General features: G+C 38.6%; 2 protein-coding genes across 5 annotated transcripts in view; one reads left to right on the top strand and one right to left on the bottom strand.

Annotated features, from left to right (window-relative positions):
- COL14A1 (collagen type XIV alpha 1 chain) overlaps positions 1-3915 on the top strand; it is a 171992-nt gene extending 168077 nt beyond the window's left edge. For 2 of the 4 annotated variants that reach the window (XM_067530837.1, XM_067530841.1), the window contains 3 exons: positions 498-575; positions 1479-1634; positions 2975-3915. In XM_067530837.1, coding sequence (XP_067386938.1) covers positions 498-575; positions 1479-1634; positions 2975-3294 — 554 coding nt within the window. In that variant the 3' untranslated portion in view covers positions 3295-3915. Of the gene's footprint in view, positions 1-497; positions 576-1478; positions 1635-2444 lie in introns of all 4 variants that reach the window. The other 2 variants (XM_067530857.1, XM_067530848.1) reach the window with 2 other exon arrangements.
- Positions 3916-10285: 6370 nt separating this feature from the next.
- MRPL13 (mitochondrial ribosomal protein L13) overlaps positions 10286-18421 on the bottom strand; it is a 62815-nt gene continuing 54679 nt past the window's right edge. The window contains exon 7 of the mRNA XM_067530903.1: positions 10286-10582. Within this exon, the coding sequence (XP_067387004.1) occupies positions 10558-10582 (25 nt within the window). The 3' untranslated portion in view covers positions 10286-10557. The remainder of the gene's footprint in view (positions 10583-18421) is intronic.

Below are 18421 nucleotides of genomic sequence, written 5' to 3' on the forward strand. Positions count from 1 at the left end.
TTAAAGGGGCTGCAGTGGCCCCCTCTAAGGAATCCTCCCAGTACAAGGGTGGTGTAGAAACTCCTGCACAGGCCTTGCTGTAGGGGCACGGAGTTGGTGAAGCACAAGGTGGTCTGGCTGTTCTGGGCCATCTGGGGCTGACTTGTAATTTATGCCAGAAGCTGCCTTGGTGTAGGCTGGAAGTAGGGAAGCGAAAAGCTACCTTTGCTAGTCCCCTACTGCAACTTCTCCGCTGAACCTTCTGGGCAGTGTGGCCCGTGCTTCCTCTCTTTCTCCCCTGTGGGAGCCATAATGGCAGCAGGACCTACTAAGTTCTTAGGTGTGTCATGACCCCTTTGGGAGGCTGTAGCAGGAGGGAGCAACAGGAACCACTCGTTTCCCATCCCACCCTTTAAATACCAAACATCGGTGTATGGAAAGATGACTGAGACACACGGCTGGTTTAGGAAGATCCAGGTTTGTTCAAGCTATTGTTCTGACTGTTAATATTTCAATAGGCTTACCAGGCGAGAAGGGAGAAAGAGGCAACCCGGGTGTTGGAACGCAAGGGCCCAGAGGCCCACCAGGGCCTGCAGGTAAAGTTATCTCTCTTCAGAGAACTTACATTAACACACAGCTGTAAACCATCCCAGTATTTGCAGGCCAGCTGAGATTTTCATGGGTCTGTCTAACACCTTGCAGACTTAGGCAGCAGGACACTTCTATTTTGGACACCTTAAGCTCGCAGTGCTTGCATCACAATGTTGCAACCCAGCATTACAACATGATGACACTGTGTAAGTCACACACATTCTCCCTTTGCCTGTGATAAACTGCTTGTCCGAAGGGCACATATTTTTGCAGAGTGGGGGATTGATGGCCAAAGGAGTGGCTGCATTTGGTTTTTTATTGAAACATAACGTAACTGCTGGAAGGGTTTATACTTCCTAGAAAAATACACAGGGTGAAATCCTGGCTCCCCACTGAAGTCAATGGAAAAAATAGGTTGCCTTCAGTAGAGTCAGGATTTCCCCCACCTGCGTATATTGCCTGCAAGGTACAGTGTTCCATGTGTGTAATACAAAATGGAGGAGGTAAGGGTAAAAGCCTTTTAGGGAACCGGGGCTATCCTCCTTGGGGAGATACCTGACACATGATGCTATCTGCTGTGTTCTCGATGCAAAATGTTTGCTCATTGGAAGTATTGTAAGGAACTTTTAGGATAAAAAAACTGTCTCCGGCAGGGATGATTTAGCAGTATTCAGAGACATGTGAGTCTCATCAGAAGTAGGGAAATCACCCAACACACTCCCCAGTTTGCTGGAGGAGTTTTAACGAGTTCCCAGGATTCCCTTTAGTAAAGCTGTTTCTTTGGGTATTTACTGCACCTTCAGAGTCATGGTATCCTAGCATGTGCTTACGGTGCTGCTAGGATGTTCTAAAGACAGTGCTTTTACTGAGGATGCAAGTTATTTCTTTCATGCATGTACTTTATGCAGGACCTGCAGGTGAAAGTCGAACTGGCAGCCCCGGGCCACCAGGATCCCCCGGCCAACGAGGCCCACCTGGCCATACAGGTGTCCCTGGTCCACAGGGTTCTTCTGGCCAACCTGGTTACTGTGATCCTTCTTCTTGTGCTGGGTATGATGTGGGAGGTGAGTACATTTCTTCAGTGCAAATAGTCTTTATCCATCCTTCAGAAGTCAGCTTGGTAGATGGGGTGGGTGAGAAGGAAGAGTAGTACTTTTACCAACAGCCAAAGTAAGATGGAGGCCTTTGATAAAACCTTACATTAAAACGTCATACCGAAAGCTATGGGTCCAGTTCTGCTCTAATTTCTGGATTTACACTTAGAGAAGAGTGTAACCTTAGAGTAGGAAACAAGAAATTTACGTCAAATTCAGAAGGCCTATACCATGAATGACGTGTATCAATATTGTCATGTATGTGCTTGTGGCATTGTCAGATTGTGTGAGTCCAATATATGTCAACTAAATGTTCTCTTTGTTGAATCTCCAATTTCTAAAGCTTGTGACAGTGGAGTTTTACATTTGTAGTCTTTTAAACGTATTACCTAGTTTCCTCATTCATGTGCTTCTATACAGCATGAAAGCATGAACTGTACTAAATGAAAACTACTGTAACCTGAAAGAAGGATGCATGTGCTCATCATTAACCAATGAAACATAATCCAGAAAACAGGATCTTTTCTAAAATCCCTTCTGTAACATTTAGGGAGCCTGTCCTGTAATGTTTTCCGTTATAGTATATAGAGGCAATGGAAGGAAATTAACAGGAATTATGGCACAATTATGTTACTGGACTTTAGTAAGGTGTTAGTTACTACAAATGTAATACGTAAGACAGTTTAGTCTGTATGTTTTACTGATGTTTTTGTTGTTCGTCTCTTCCCATCCTTTTCTCCTCACTACCCCCACCCTCTATTGTTCATTTCCTATTTTAAGGGCCAATCCCTTACAATGGCTTCCACTCCAGAAGGTGAAAGGCTCATTCTGGTTGCATTTTTCCTTTCATTTGGCTGAAGGTCAGAAATGGATACTGAACTGCCCTATACTTTCCATCAACAATATTGACCACCACTAACGAACTTTGTTAGCTGCTGTATATGCACTTAGCTTCCTTGCCCTGTTAAAGTTAAAATTTGCCTGTCCTTTTTTGCCCATTAATCATAGATTCTAGGACATAATTGGAATCTGGTAAAGCAGACAAATGTGTGTAATATGGAATAAGCACAATGGTGTAATTGAACTTGTGTCAATTTTTGGTGATGGTTTCCAACTAACTTGGCTGTCAAGTGGTAGGTTTGTTTCCAATCTCTGCTGCTTATTAATTGTGTTAAATGTTTTCAGTGTTCCCTTTTTGTGAATTGCATTTAAAGAGATGTCATATTCCAATTTCCTAATTATTACTTTAATTTTCTGCTCCCCTCCTTTTGTGCTAACCATATGAATACTCTCGGTGGTGGTGGGTTAAGGTGGATACGGTGATGCAACTGATCAAGACATCCCCATAGTGCAATTGCCACATAACTCCTACCAAATCTATGACCCAGAGGAACTTTATGATGGTGAGCAACAGCAGTATGTAGTTCATGGGTCCTATCCCCAGCCAGCTCAATATCCCCAGTCCTCTTATCCAGACCCTCGTCTTGCTCAACCAGAGTTTACTCCTGTTCGGGAAGAGATGGAAGCCATCGAATTGAGATCCCCTGGAATTAGTCGCTTCACAAGGAAAATATCAAAAAGAAGTGTGAACTCTCCTTTACGCAAGAGGGCAATTAAAAAAAACTCTTAAGGAACTGTTAAAAGTGAAAACTTTATGTGCATATATTTTAGGCTTGTGTCCAGTTGCCTAAATTATCATCATGGAAAATGGTTACAGGCTCATATGTTAAAGGGGAAAAAAAATGTACACAACCACTTCAACAGAACAAATAATGGTAATTATATTGCATGCCAGAAACTATTAGTATTTTAGTGGATTGGTTTTAGAAGAAGATTAAAAAGTCATTTTTAGACCTTTGAGACTGATGTGTACTGTTTGATACACTATTCAAACTGTATCTAAAAAAATTGCATCACAATAGCCACTGTAATTAAGGCAATTCAGAAAAGTTAATTCAATAGTATCTTGCTGTCCATGTTTCGCCATATGATTTTTTCCATTAATATTTTGATAAATGACTTTCCTATCAGAATAACCTTACTTAAATTCACCATTGAAGAGACTACATATTCATTAGATTTCCTTAAACCTGGCTGTTACATCCATTCACAAAGAAGTCTTATGGTTAATGAGATTTTTTTTCACAGTATCTCTTCAAAATACACAAAGTTCTATGTGAACGTACTGATAATTTATTGTGACACTATTTCAATTGTTTTGTATGCAAATAAAAGTTGCAAACTGTTATAAGTTCACACTCCATTTTGTTGATTTTTAACCCCAAACATTTGGACTAAACTTCAGATGGCAGAGTGTAAAGACAGAATATGGTTACTCTCCTATTACAGCACTTAAGGTCTTTATTTTAGGCTTCAATGCGTATCATAATGACAAAAGAAGTAGGACGGGACATTTGTCTGTTTTGTTCTTTTAATATAAAGGTCTACCAGATGCACACAATTGAAGTTAAATTTGTATTTATTACTTAAAAGCTACTAGTATAAGACTAAATATAAATCAAAGACAGAATGTGAAATATAGATTGACTATACAGCATGTGGACACTGGATATTGCATATGGATACCAAGCTAGTAGCAAAGGACTGGACTCTGTAACTGCAAACCAACTTGGTCATCAAATAATGGTACAATGCAGCCAGTCAAGACACAAATCAATTCACCCAATACTATACTTTAATCTATAATAATGCAGATAAATGTAAAAAACCAAATATAACTCAAATCAGAGCTCTGAGCAGAGTAAGCAACCAAGCTGTTAATCTTAATGATAAAACATCTTGTAGGATTAAAAAGAGAAAGTTACTATAAGGTAAGTAAGTGGAGGTTCTTCGAGATGTGTGGTCCTGATCTGTGGGCACTCATATTCTCCATGTGCCCAGAGCTGAGAATTCTGAAAGCTGTGTCTGTGGGTCCACACGTGTCCTTTATCGCCTTGGTAGAGGGCACAAGGTGAGCAAGAGTGGGGCAGATGATTGACCACCTCTCCAATTCCCTAACTGAAAGATGAGCCAAAGCAGAGGAGCTGGAGAGCGGGGAGTGGAATACAGATAGGGACCACACAAAGAACCTGCAGGTACTATAAGGTAATTAACTTTCTCCTCTTCTTCATGTGCCAGTCCCTATATATTCCACTATGGGTGACTGACAAGCAGTACTTAAGGAGGAGAGGCAGTTGGTCCATCCTGGCCTTTAATCCGTTTGTTTGAGGCATGAAGTTAGCAAGGACGTGAACCAATGGACACTGCTTTCAAAAATTCTCCATCTCCAGGTAACTGGGTACTCACAGTGGAATACAAATTGGGCCTAGCACCCAAGGCTCTTGACAAACCTCTCAGAAACAAGATCATTTGCATTGCGGTAGTGGCTAATCATGGACCAAGGCTCCGTTTATGCTAAGCACTGTAAAAACATTCTAATGTAATAATTACTCCAATTTTTAATTCTTATGCATGACTGATAGATTTGGAATCTCTTTTGTCTATGGTTATACTACTTAAATGCCTGTGTGCTGGGCTAAGAGATTGCATGGCAAAGATGAAGCAGCTGACAGCAGGGTTATTGTTCAACGCAGCTTGTCTTCCTTCCCCTGAAAAAGGTCAGCGTGTGTTCATTCTTATCCAGTTAAGGACATTCAGTCTCTGCTTGTGGCCAAGGATCTGTCCTCTCAGCTCACCAAGATAAGGGGAGGTGAATAATTGGCTTTTAGTCCACAATAAAGTTGTATATTTTTACTGTACAGTCTCAAAAATATCTGGGCCAAAATGAGGCCCTAATTTACCAAAGGATTTGTGCTCATGAGTAGGGCCATCCCTGTTCATCTCCCAGTGCTCTTTCCAGTAAGATAACCACATATGTTTATATTCTGAACTTTTATTTCTGAATTATTTCTGAGCCCTTGAATACTTACCATTCTCTTGCAATTAGGTCAGGGTAAGCTATGAAGCTGGGGACTGATGAGGCTGGACAGTAAATTTCTCACTGGGACTTCTTACATTTTACAGAAGCATGGTGGAATGGCTTAGGATAATTGATTGAGTATATTTCCTGGCTGGATGTACTCACATTCTTAATTTCTTGCCAGAAAATCCTCAAGTCTCTGCCTCACACAGACTAGCAGAAATAACTTTCTTCTTCCAGACAAATTAACGTTGAGGTATTGACTACTAACTTTGCCAGCTACACCTCTGAAGCTATTTTCATGATCTAATTTATGGATTCATTAGCAAATTATAAGATGAGATGCACATACAGGCAGATCCATGTATGAGCTGTTTTTAAGTAATTCAGTATAGTAAACAGGTAACAGCATAATACTAAGATGTCAGAGGATAGCGATACCAATTTTTTAAAATGTTAGGATACAGGGAGCTAAATTCTGCAGTCCTGCAGGCAAAATCCCTATTGGGATAGGGCCCAAACAAACAAAACTTTAGAATGCATAGTGCCACTAAGATCTCTAAAAATGTGCCTGAAAAGCAGTTGGTAGGCTATTAAAGTATTTTTGCATGTCAGTACTTGTTTTAACATTTTGAAGATGGCCATATGCATCTTTCATCATTAACAAAACTGAAAGTGCTTAGTGCTAACATTTGCACCTTTCTGATGTAGTATTTAAACATTTTTAACATCATTATGAAATCTAGAGAATCTCACTAAATGTATTGAACTGAAGTTAGTTTGCTAGTTTCATGACCAGAAGACACAGCTGCAAAAATAAACTAATCAGGATTTTGTAGAAATATTTTCCAGAGAGGATATCTCCATTTGTATGAGATTCGGACAAGACATAGTGAACCCAATAAACCTACTTAAAGCCACAGTCTCTAATGTTTGAGTTAGAAATTCATGCTACTATTGCTTCCAGGGTAAGGAATCAATATATTGTTGTCTACACAAAGAGTAGTTGAGCAGTAAAATGTACAGTCAGTCAGATGAGGGGTAGAGTGCTATCCAGCTATAGATTATGGATTCAATGCTGAGGAATAAGCTCAAAGCCACTCAACTTTTCTTTCATAAAAGGGAATTTTCTGATTTGCTCTGCCACTCATGTAACTAGCCAGCTCAGATGTATAGCTCAGTAAACAGAGTAAGGCCCAGCTTACAACCTTGCCTTTCTAAAGAGCTTCCTCCACCTCGTCAAAGACCACACACATTAAAACACTCAGTGAGAATTAATTATCTGTCCCAGATATACAGCACCTATGAAAAGACCAGAAGACTAGCTGTCTCTACCTTTCACTGGTTCAATGATGTGTGTTGTATTGTGTTGCTGCTGAAAGGGGTGTTATTTAGAAAAGTGGATTTAAAGCCACTTACGGTATGGGGCTACCAATGCTTTACAGCAAATATTTTGTTTGTAAGCCTACCATTCTTAGCTCTGCAGATGGCGTAAATCAGCATAGCGCCCATGCAAGTGAAGGGAGCGACATCAGTTTGAGAATGGCCCATTACTGACTGAATCAGCAAGCTCTTCTGAGTGACTGGCAGTAGGTAACATTCTATCACTGGCTAAGGTCTGTTTGGGCTGTCCTAACATAAAATGGAAATTATTTTCCTAACAGGTTAACTAGATCGTCATGAATTAAAGATTCAGGATGTCAGAAAGAGTACTGATGAGTGTCCTCATAATGAGGGAGGCTTGAGTCTATATTACTATTCTAAGAAAGTGAATCCCCTAGAGTGCTGTCACAATCACAGTCTATGCACATAGGGGAGCAGGGGTGTAGATAACTAAATATTTTGGTATTAACAGTTACAGTATATAATCACTGTGCTAGTTATATTCCTGCTCCATAGTCTTCAAATACTGGCAACAAAGACTACGGAACAACTGTCAGCCCCTGCACATAAATCATTTTAATATACATATTAGAGGATGACTGAGGCAATACATTGAGAATACTGGTTATTTATCATGTTATTAATTAATGTATGTATTGTAGTTGATGACTTGAGCTATATTTACAGTTAAGTCAAGCATTTATTAAAATTTATGAGAGATGCATTGGTGTACCATAAGCAAAGTACTTCATACACACAAGTTAATTGATGTGAACTATTACTGTGTCCTCTGATGATAAAGTAAATAAATGGCAGCGCCCTTCAAACATGTTATGAAAATATTTTATTTGGAATTTGTGCATTTGCCAAAAAAAGTAAAAGACAGATGCTCAGGCTCAACCGTTCCTCCAAAATCCAATCACTTGAATCCTGAGATAGTTACAGACTTTGCCAGATGGTCTAATAAAGTAAAGTTGCTGATTGTGAAGTATTTAACACAGGATGAACAGCTGAAACTATCGAGTATTTACCTATCACATATAGACTGTATCTTCACACAAAGAGAGAGGGTTTACTTCAAGAAGGTTCATACTTTTAAAAAAACAACTCTTATTATACGTTAATGATTTTGAAATTAGGTTGCGAGATCACCATCTAAGAATGTTTCCTAAAATAAAGCCATTTGAATGCCAAAGAAATGGCTGATGTGAAAAATACATTGTAAGCAAAGCAAATATATTTTCTCTTATGCTCTGTTTGGCTATAGAAAATGTAGCCAAAATTTCCTTGATTAAAGAAATAAAAATTGGCATACAAGCAGTCCAGCATCCTCAACCCGAAAGACAATACTAGATGAAGGGCTTAATTCTATCACCAACCTCCCTTAGGAGCATTCTGTATACATGTAGGCCCTATTGACTTCAAAGGGGTAATCTGTGGATATAAAGTATACTTTTGAGCAAAAAAGGTTTGCTGCAACAGGCCCTTAACATTTTTGCCGTAATTTGCATCACTCAAGTTATTTTGTTCATCTTCAGTTTAATTGTTTGGGATCAGTAAGAAAAATGCTAAAAACAACCTAATTTTCCTAAAAGAGGGTTGAAGGACAGATTTCGGTTTGAAGGGAAAGAGAAAGGGTTCTATGTAATTTATTTGGTTTTCACAGGTGGTGTCCTATGCCGGATTTTTCCAATGGGCTCTTTTTCTACTGAAGTCAGCCTGGTGTTGAGTTGCCATCCGGGCTTGCCCTTCCTCAGAGAGCAGCCAGTTACCCAGCAAAGAATATTTTAAGATCAGACACAGCCAAAGATATACATTTCTGTGACTAAGCGCTGAGCTATGGCCAAAAGATTGCACTGAAATTTGTGACCTGGTGCAGAGTTTATCAGAGTTAGCAACATTTATTTTAAGGCAGACATGGTCATGTAGACACCACCTCTCTGTCACACTGTTCCTTTCCCAGGGTAGCCTAGGGGCCAAGATGGGGCCTTTGCACTCAACCAGCCTCTGGTTTGCACTGCTCAAGTATTCTGCTACACTGGCCCTGTCATAGGAGGATCAGTTCCCTGGTTGAGTCTCAGATAGTCCAGGCTGTCAACAAACACACAGAAATAAATGCATGAGCTGTCCCAAGGGTGTGGTAGGGCTCTTTCTTCAGAGGGTCCCTTGTAAACTGTGGTCCTAACCAGGGATAGAAACTAGACTAGAACAGGAGTCCCACAGTAGGGGTTCAATGTCAGGCCTTCCCTTCCTTCAGGGAGGGGGCCATTGGTTGTCTGAGAAGATCTTGCCTTCAACCAGCTCTTCAGGAGCTGAGGACTGGAAGCGGGCTCTCCTCTCTGGTCTTCCTCCATCTGTGGTTCTCCCCCTTTTTTTAAGCTTCTCCCAACGAGTCTGCCATCTCTCACGTGTGGCAGGTCAGGACTGACTGAGCCCACAATAGTCTATTAACCCAACGTTGTGCCAGGAGGTGTTTGCAGAATCCATCACACCCTCCCATTTGTAATCACATAACCTCCCCATAGAGTGAATAGCAGGAGTACTGGAAAAGTAGTATTTAGTTGTCATTTAATGCACTTTAGTAGGTAGAAATAAAGAAGAACCAGCATCATTTCACCATCCAGCTCTCTGCAGATTACTGGAAAGTGCACAGGAGACTAACTGTGGTCTATGAATTATAATTTGGGAACTTCTAGGCTAGTAGAAGGAAGAGTAGTTGCCATTAAATGCCTTAAAACTAAGTGCACAGCTTACAGTATTGATTAACTTTTAGGTTAAGTTGATGCTAATATTAATACAACGCTATGGAAAGTTTCCATTGGAAATTGCAGATTCACTGCAGGACCACATTCAGCAAATTTTTTCCTGACTTTCATTTGGCATATCTGCAGAATCTGGAAAAGATTTTCTGAAAAACTGGGCATAAAAAATTTCACAATACAGTTTTATGTGCAGTTAGTTTAAAATTGTTTAGTTCTAAATAAACACGGAGAAGTGACAAATGGCTTGCTTGTATAGCACAAGTCAAAGGTTCCTGAATATCCAAAAAAGGTTATGCAAGTATTAAAGGGGTTCTGAAATAATTTTTTTGATTTTTCTTAAAACTGAACTTTGCATTCTATTACATCATAAAATGTGTGTGAATAAAAACATCAGCTAATTTATCAGATAATTTACAGTTACTGTAAAGTTCATGCTATTATTCCTTGAGAAAAGGAGACACAAAGTTCTGCAGCTTTTAGTGTGAGATACTTAAATGTCAGTAAACAATGTGTTTCCTTTAGATGCAGAAAGATAACTGGAATTCTACAGAGAGAAATAAAAATAATCCTTTTATTAACATTCAACATCAAAGGCCAGATAATGCAGTACATTCTGGAACAAGTAACGTCAGAAATAATTATCAATTTTTAGCTCTGTTTCTAATATACTGAATATGACTGATCTTCCCCAAATAAATTTTCCATGTGCCTGAAAAAATTTGTTCTCTACAAAGAACGGATGATTAAGAGGCATATGGGCTTCCAAGTTAATGTGATTCTGGAACTCAACTTTTGCAGTAAAGACAGCAGTTCCTCTTTCAGTTCTGTTTTACATCTTTCGATAATCTTTAGGTCTGGAAAAAAAAAAAAAGTCAAATGAATCTTATCAAGAAAAGCAGGCATAAAATACATGTTTGACCTAAAATTGCAGTAACTACCATATGTATTGTAAATTCCTTACTTTTGGTGCCTGAAACTTCAACCTTATTGTTGTTTGGCTTTTTAATTTTATTTTTTGTAAAAAGAAAAATGAATGCATACATCCAGCAATAATAGAACAAACCACAGAGTGACAGAGCCATATAGCTTTGGGAATTTACAAGCTTCAAGCTGAAGAATTTAAAAATCCACTTTACTCTGCATCTTTTCTGAGGTTTCTGTTTTGTATTTAAGTCTGCTTGGACAATGAAACTGGACTGGACTATTCACAGTTTCCTGGGGTTCACTAGCAAACACAGAAGGCTTTAGGGGTTACTAGACCCTGCCACTCTCTGCCAGTAACATCCATTGGCAGTAGGAACAGAATTTTTCCTGACTCCGGCTGGGCACAGGGTCAGGTCACATCCCACCCTTTTGAAGATTGTTCAGTACTAGTATAGGATGTGGTCCTGAGACCCCCAGTAAATCCTGTGGAACAGTACAGGCTCCCCAGCCATTTTTGAAGATGTTTATTGGTAAACTGATGTTACAGGAACCTGAGATGGAGAGAATGGATACTGTGAACAGCATCATCAAATTGCTTTAAAACACAATCTGCCTTAATATAACTTATTAGGAAAACAACACAAAGCAACAGTTGTTTTCACATACAAACTGGAAATGGGTAAAGTAACTATATAGCTCTTTTCCAATTCTAACTGGATATAAATAAGATTTTAAAAAGGGGAGACTTCAATGTACAAGTCAAATAGCATACGGGAAGTTCATTCAGTGGATTGTGTGTGAACTTAATGAGTAAAGATTATGTCTGGAATATTTCAGTGTAATGTGCAATTCACAAAAGTAAATCTCACTAGATTTTCAGAAGTGGCATTCAATTCTCATTCACACAAAAACCAGGAACTCAGTGAAGAAGTATGGTGAACTCAGGCTAACTGCAGGAATTCACAGCACCTACCTAGTTGGTTCCACAGAAACCATACAAAAATCTCACTATTTCTTGTTAGGTGTCAAAAAGCCACATATCCAGGATTCAGCATTTTTCAATGGATGGTAATGCAGTACAAAGGGATATATGCAATACTACTTCATATAAAAGCAACTGAAGTGACGATCTGGAGTCAGATCTTAGCTATTTATCACGTATTGCTATAAATAATTTACAGTTACAGGACTTATGTATTTTAAGAAAAAAGGGACAATCTGACCTTTTATAGTATGTGGCTTTTTGCCAATTAATTGTCCGATTTTAGTAGTGCTCTGTTTGTATTAATCTCTTAACTCTGTCTTCATTCCAAATGAAACAACAACTGTAAATAACACATATGGACTTACAAGGAAATATATAAACAATTGGACAATGTTTATTCAATTTTAATGTGGAACTGAAATAAGTCCAGCTAGCTGGTAAATGAAGTCAAACCTTGTTTCCCATAGTTTTGCAAGATATCTCCCTAAATCTTTGGAAATGCTCCAAATTGTGTTCCTCTCAGCTCACCCTACATGCATTCTCACATAGTTCAAAGTGTTGTACCTGTTGTGCATTCAGAGTGAGACTTTCAGAAATGCCCAGCACCGGCCTAACTCTCCTCCCACTTAAATCAATGGGAGTTTTACCCAACTTCAGTAACAGCAGAGTTGGTCAACACTCAGGGATTTTGAAAACCCCATGCTAGAGATTTATTGATTGCATGGCATAGTATGAATCTTTTTCACTTAACACACACACACAACGCTTCCTACACTGAGCACTGAAATTTGTCTTTCTCTGAATGGCAGCTTAACACTTAGTCCAGTCAGTCAGTCAGCTGGCAGTCTGTGTAGGTCAAGCTTATGTTAAACTGGTTACAGATCTGGGTCCCACAGAACTTTTCACTGGGCTGAAAACACATTCAGGATTGTTCTGTTTTTTGCTGCATGCAGACTGCATTTTGGACTTAATTTTTGTTGTTTCAAAGTCAAAAGGAATTGGATCCTCAGTTTCCAGTTGTATGAGGTTAATGAAGTTCAAAAGCTGATATATCTCTGCTGAAAGTCTACCATGAACAAACACAAAAGTTCTTAGAGCCTTTTCTAAAGTCACACTAGGCTTTCACAGCTCCTGGTAGTTTAGCAATAGTATTTGCTTTACAGATGTACTTGACACTGGCAAAGCTAAGCCTTGAAAAATATTGCTTTGGTAAGGATGATATCAGTGTTTTGTCGCAGAAAGAATCAAAGCTTACAAAAAACTTGTCCAACTCAGAAAGAATTATAAACTACTTGTGAACACCAAAGGATAGCTCCTCACTGATAAACCACATACATCTGGGGAGGGGTGTTCCACTGGAGAGGGAAATACTTTATCACTCTCATTCCCTTAACAAAATCCTGCAATTATGCATTTGAATAAACCATTTTAGTGAAATCTAAGAAAGTAGCCATCCTTTAACTACTTCAAAAAGGAAATGAGGTCTCCTTGAAAGAACAGCTTTAGAACTTCACCTGCTAGCTGGGGAGAAAGATTGTACACATTTTAAAAAACTGAATATTCTGGTGAAGAGTTTATCTGCTGGATATTGTTAACAGCAGACTCCTGGGAGAAGGATACAACCGCTCTGCAATCAAAAAAATGCACAAATAAAAGGAAATAATTTTGGGTTTGCCGATAACAGGCAATGTAAATCTATGCAGCTGATGTCTGCCAGCAATATGCACCCACCCTCTAAACATGTTTGTCTCATTAATGCTACACTGCATATAAAAAAGCTTTGAAAACATAAATGAGTAAAATTCTAGAGAAAAAAATTCCACCAATTTAAATTAGTTTCTTTTAATGATCCTTTCTATTAAGCTATTCTGCTTCTCCTGCATTAACAAGCGCTGTGGAATTGTGCAAAAGAGATGTTGAGAAATGGTCCTGAGCTGTAAAATTTGGATACAGATTTTAAATCTCTTATACCCTGTTGACACAGCAACATTTTTTCATGCCCCTAACTGGTAAGAGGTGATCAAGGTTGAGTAAACCACTGTTTTTGTCCAGCATAGAGTTAACACATGGTAAATTTTAACCTTCTGCCATCCTTGCTTGCTGCACAGTTCAGTTCCTGTAACCAGTTAAGCACACACTTATTTTGCTGTGGAGACAGAGGCATCCTTAAACTATTCCACTGAAACTGGTATAATCTAATCCTCCCCTCTTTCCAAAACTCTGTGGGGGTTACACATAGCAGAGAGAACTTTCTTATGTGATATAAGTGCCAGTATAGGAGACTTAGTTCTGAAGACTTTATCCCCTTCCACATATAAGCAATCCAGTAAGACTTTCCTTTATGCAGAAAATGCATTACGTAGAAAACGTTGGCCAATTTAAAGTTTCCAGAATTTTCTTTTTCAGAACCTATTATTTTCAACATATTGTCTGGATACCTTAATATTGTGAGCAGCAGAGCAACCTCATCTACTACCCAGAATCTTGTGAGAGGAAATATGGAACAGCTGCCCAGAATGCACTCAAAATAAAACCAGCTAAGTACCACATGGGGATGGGGATGGATGGGGATAACAGTTTGATGGCAAAAAGCTTCCCTCAGGACATAAAACCAATCATGTTACTTATAACCAATTGAGCCAATTGTGCCTTTAAATGACTCCAGAATCACAGGTATAGTATGGTTAAACATTGGGTTGCATCGACTCTAATCTTTTTTTCCTTATAATGTCCCATTGGTACTTCCACCAGCGAAGCTACAGCAACAGTAAGAGAGCTAGTGTAGAGAAGTCACTGAGGTTTCAAAAAATATCTCTCTAAACCTTGCCCAAAGGAGGTCTTGCCATTGCCATCAGCAATGGATCTAAACCAGTGGTGGCAACAGTGGGAAGCTAAGGAAAAAAAGCTATTGTACACAAGACCTTTGCTTAGTCCTTAACATGCATCAGCACATAACGAGTTTTGTACATGCCAACTTTAGATATACAAACTCCCCAGACATACACATGAAAGTCAAGATTTACACAAGCTCTCAAGTACATTCATTTGCAGACCCCCATTTGCCCATATGCATGCACTTCTGCAGAACTTGTCCTTAATTCAGAGTTTAAGTAATTATTTGCAAGAAGGGTGTTAAGCCAACATAATACTGTGCTACAACTCATAAGTGTATAATAAGCCACCTTGCTATGTATTTTCCAAACTTAATCATTGGCCTTTAGTGTTCTATACCATATCATACATTTAGTATTTGTAAATATCTAGATAAAGCTTTGTCTATACTTCTTTCCAGAATAAAGCAGAACCCATGAAAGAGTAAAAGGATTAAGCTCTCACCATAGCTTTTACGTTGGCAGTTTCAAAACAAGAAAGAGAAAAAGAAAAACTTTAAAGGTAAATCCCTAACAATATGTGTGACATTTTCTCAAGTTGATGTCAAGATTAGAATGTTAGGGAACTTTTTTCAGTTTCCCTGTTTAATACTCATTCAAGACTTCTAGATATTGTGACTAGACTGCTAAGATGATATGGAGTCTCTTACAGTCAGCACTACATACTTGGGTATGCTGTGAGGCTAACAAGGTCAAACTACTTGTTCAGTGTGTTTATTGTCCAGTACAATCTTCCTTGTGGAAGGGTCTGATCTACCAGCGTTCCACAGAGCCCCTTCACCTGGTTGGCAGAATGACACAGTTTGAGAATCAAGAAGAAGTTGGGAAATTACTGGGAGGTGGTGGTGTGATAACTGGGGTTACAGATTTACCCTAATTGTGAACTCAACTGTCAGAAGTGAGTGTCGGTTCATAAGATGTCAAAATAACCTATAACAAAAAGTGCTGATGGGAAAAGGTAACAAAGGAAGACAAAGTTTGTAGTAGTCCAAACAAAAAGGCCTACTGATATAATTCAAGGACTGTGTTAAGATCATGCTTGGTAAACAAGAACAGTGTAAGACCAAAAATCAATGAACCAAAACTGGTATTTTGGATATTAGGACTAATAGGTGGCTTTAAAAAAAAAAAAAAAAAAAAAAAAAAAAAAAGAGGGGATGGGCTATTCCATCCATCACTCCCTTTTGGGTTCCTTAAAGAAAGAGATAGGGGAGGGGAGGATTGGCTACTGGGGCGAGCTTCACCATCATGTCTACTACCCCCACTGTCTCCTGGGACCCCAGGGTTTCGTAATGCTGATCCTGAGATGACGGACCACACCAGGATACAGAGAGAAGGATCCAGATGAGACTGTCACCCCCACCGACTCTGGCATCCATCTGACACCATTCGGGATGTGAGACTGTCTCTCTCTTCCCTTCTCACTCCCCATGTGTCCTTTTCCTTCCACACCTTACTACTTATCTTTCCGATCCCTGTCTTTTTTCCTTCTGTTTAATAAGAGTCTGGCTTAGCCGGTGAAGACTATATATTTTGCAACAATGCCATAACTTTGTGACCAGGAAGAGGCAACTAAAAGCAATGCCCTAAACAGCCTGAAGCTGGTATAACTTTGCCTATCTAGGAGTGGCTGATAGAAGCTGTATTTTCTGTCTTTGCTATTCTTTTCTCTCCCCTTTATGTATGTTTGTCTTGTTTTCTCTTCTTAGGAATGGGATCGGCCTTTAACAACAATAGCAATAACAACAGCTTCAGTCCATCCAACTAAGTTCTTCTCGTTTATTCAAAAAAGGACAGTTAGACAGTTATTACCATCTTTGATAAATCTAAGAAACTGTTATTCATTCTAAAAGCTCTCCCCAGAGACAGGGAACAAAGAATGTTAAAATGAAAACCTTATTTAGTACTTTACATTTTAAATGCTTTAAATGGTTTCCCTTTGTTTTCTGTATCTTTAATAAAAAGTTAGAAGGATTTTTAATAGTGCGTTTATTATGAGCAGGCGGAGGTCTCTGTATTCCAAACCCCAGGCCTTGTTTAACACCGGACAGTGACTGGTTTATGTTAACACCGGTAGCCAATATAGTCCTCCTGAATTAGTGTAACAGTGGCTCAGAATCTCTCTCTTTCATGCAGTGATCCAAAGAGATTAAAAGAGAGAATGAGTGCTTTTTTTATACAAAATGCCTTAAAGTGCATTATTGCTGGAAAACGTAGGAATTGTATACCAAACCAGTCCAGTGCTCCACCAAATTCACCCCACCATCTCCAGCAGTGGCTAGTAAAAATGCCTTGAGTGAGGTACAGGAAACCCTGAAATGGGCAAATATGGAATGACTTGCCCATGGATAATCATTCTTCCTTAACATTTCAATAACAGGTTGGCTTATGCCCTGAAAGAAGGGTTTATATCCCTTATATTTATTTTCTTTCTTATTCCACACTCACGTAGATCCAGATACTCTTGTAATCTATATTGTTTGAATCCTAAACTCTTAGCTTCAATGATATCTTGTGGAAATACAATCCACAGGCTCATTATGTATTATGTAAGAAAGCTAAAAACCTCTCTTTGTAATTGTCCTTAAAGAGGCAGCATCTGTAAACACCCCCCACTTGCAAGGGGAAGTATTAACTATAAAGTGGTGGAGAACTGAAGGGAATTAAAAAGCAAACAAAACTGATTATGGAGACAGCTTTCAGAATAATGACCTGTAATTTTATCAAAAGGATTCTGCTGACACCACGTAAGAAGGGACACCCTTAATGGTTAAGGAGGCCAGAGGAATCACTGAGGTCTTTCTTGCTGAGACATGAAACTTGAACAAGGAAAATTATCCTCTCTCTCTCTCTCTCTCTCTCAACTGGAGTTGTTCACAGAGGTTAATAAATTATAATCTAAGAGAGAGTCTGAGAGAACTACTATAGGTATGCAAATGTTTCAAATCCTACTTGCTTTAAAAAATAGAATTGATTTAGTTTTTTTCAATCTGACATTTTGTCTCTGGTGATGCAACATTTATAGAAGTATTTCCACATGTAATTGCTTGTCAAACAAAAATGGAATGCTGTGTAAGACAAATTCACATGATGAATTGGGGATTAAACATAACCAATCCATCAGCTTTAACTACTATGAGAAAAAAAATCAGTAAAACCCAGTTGTTTTCTTTAATATGATGCAAAAATGTTTTTTTTTTTCCAAATACTTTTTTCTTGCCAAAGTTGGGATGAAAGTTCTAAGTGTTAAATTTGCTCAACTAACTTTCTTTTGACTCCTATATTTATTTTAATCAAGTCTCAACAGATTTGCCATATAGTTCTATCTTTATTACATTCTTGTCAGCACATTCCAGCTAAGATTATCTTTCTGCCAAGCAATATTTTGTGGAACAAAAGAAGGTTTCTGGCAGTGTCAAAAAGGAAACAAAAAGAGATGCTATTGTTTGCAAAGGCCAGTTTTAATGCACCGATGCCACAATAGAACAAGCAAGATTTCAGCAGTCTACATCCCATAAGAAGTCCAGCATCTTATTGCTGGCTTAGGGCACTTGCTGTGGGACAAAACACGTTTTTTATACTGTCAGCCAGAATAAACAATTGTAAAACAACTTTGTTTACCTCACAGAGGTCTTAAGACAATAGGTTAATATTTGTAACACATTTGGATTAAAAATGCTGTGAAACAGTGTATTGCTTATTATTTCTGTACTAAAGGGCTGCTATTCTTCTTGACAAGATTAATTTCTCATGTATCAATCTTACAAAGAATAATTGTTCAAAACTAAGTATTTAAGAGCAGTATTTATTGTATGTTGCTTAAAACTTGTAAGTGCCACAGGATTAATTTCACAACATGATTTGCAATACAAATTTCCCTTCCCTTCTCAAAA

Source organism: Emydura macquarii, unplaced genomic scaffold, assembly GCF_026122565.2.
Source record: "Emydura macquarii macquarii isolate MOO-44397 ecotype Brisbane River unplaced genomic scaffold, CSIRO-AGI_Emac_v2 contig_369, whole genome shotgun sequence".
NCBI lineage: Eukaryota > Metazoa > Chordata > Testudines > Chelidae > Emydura > Emydura macquarii.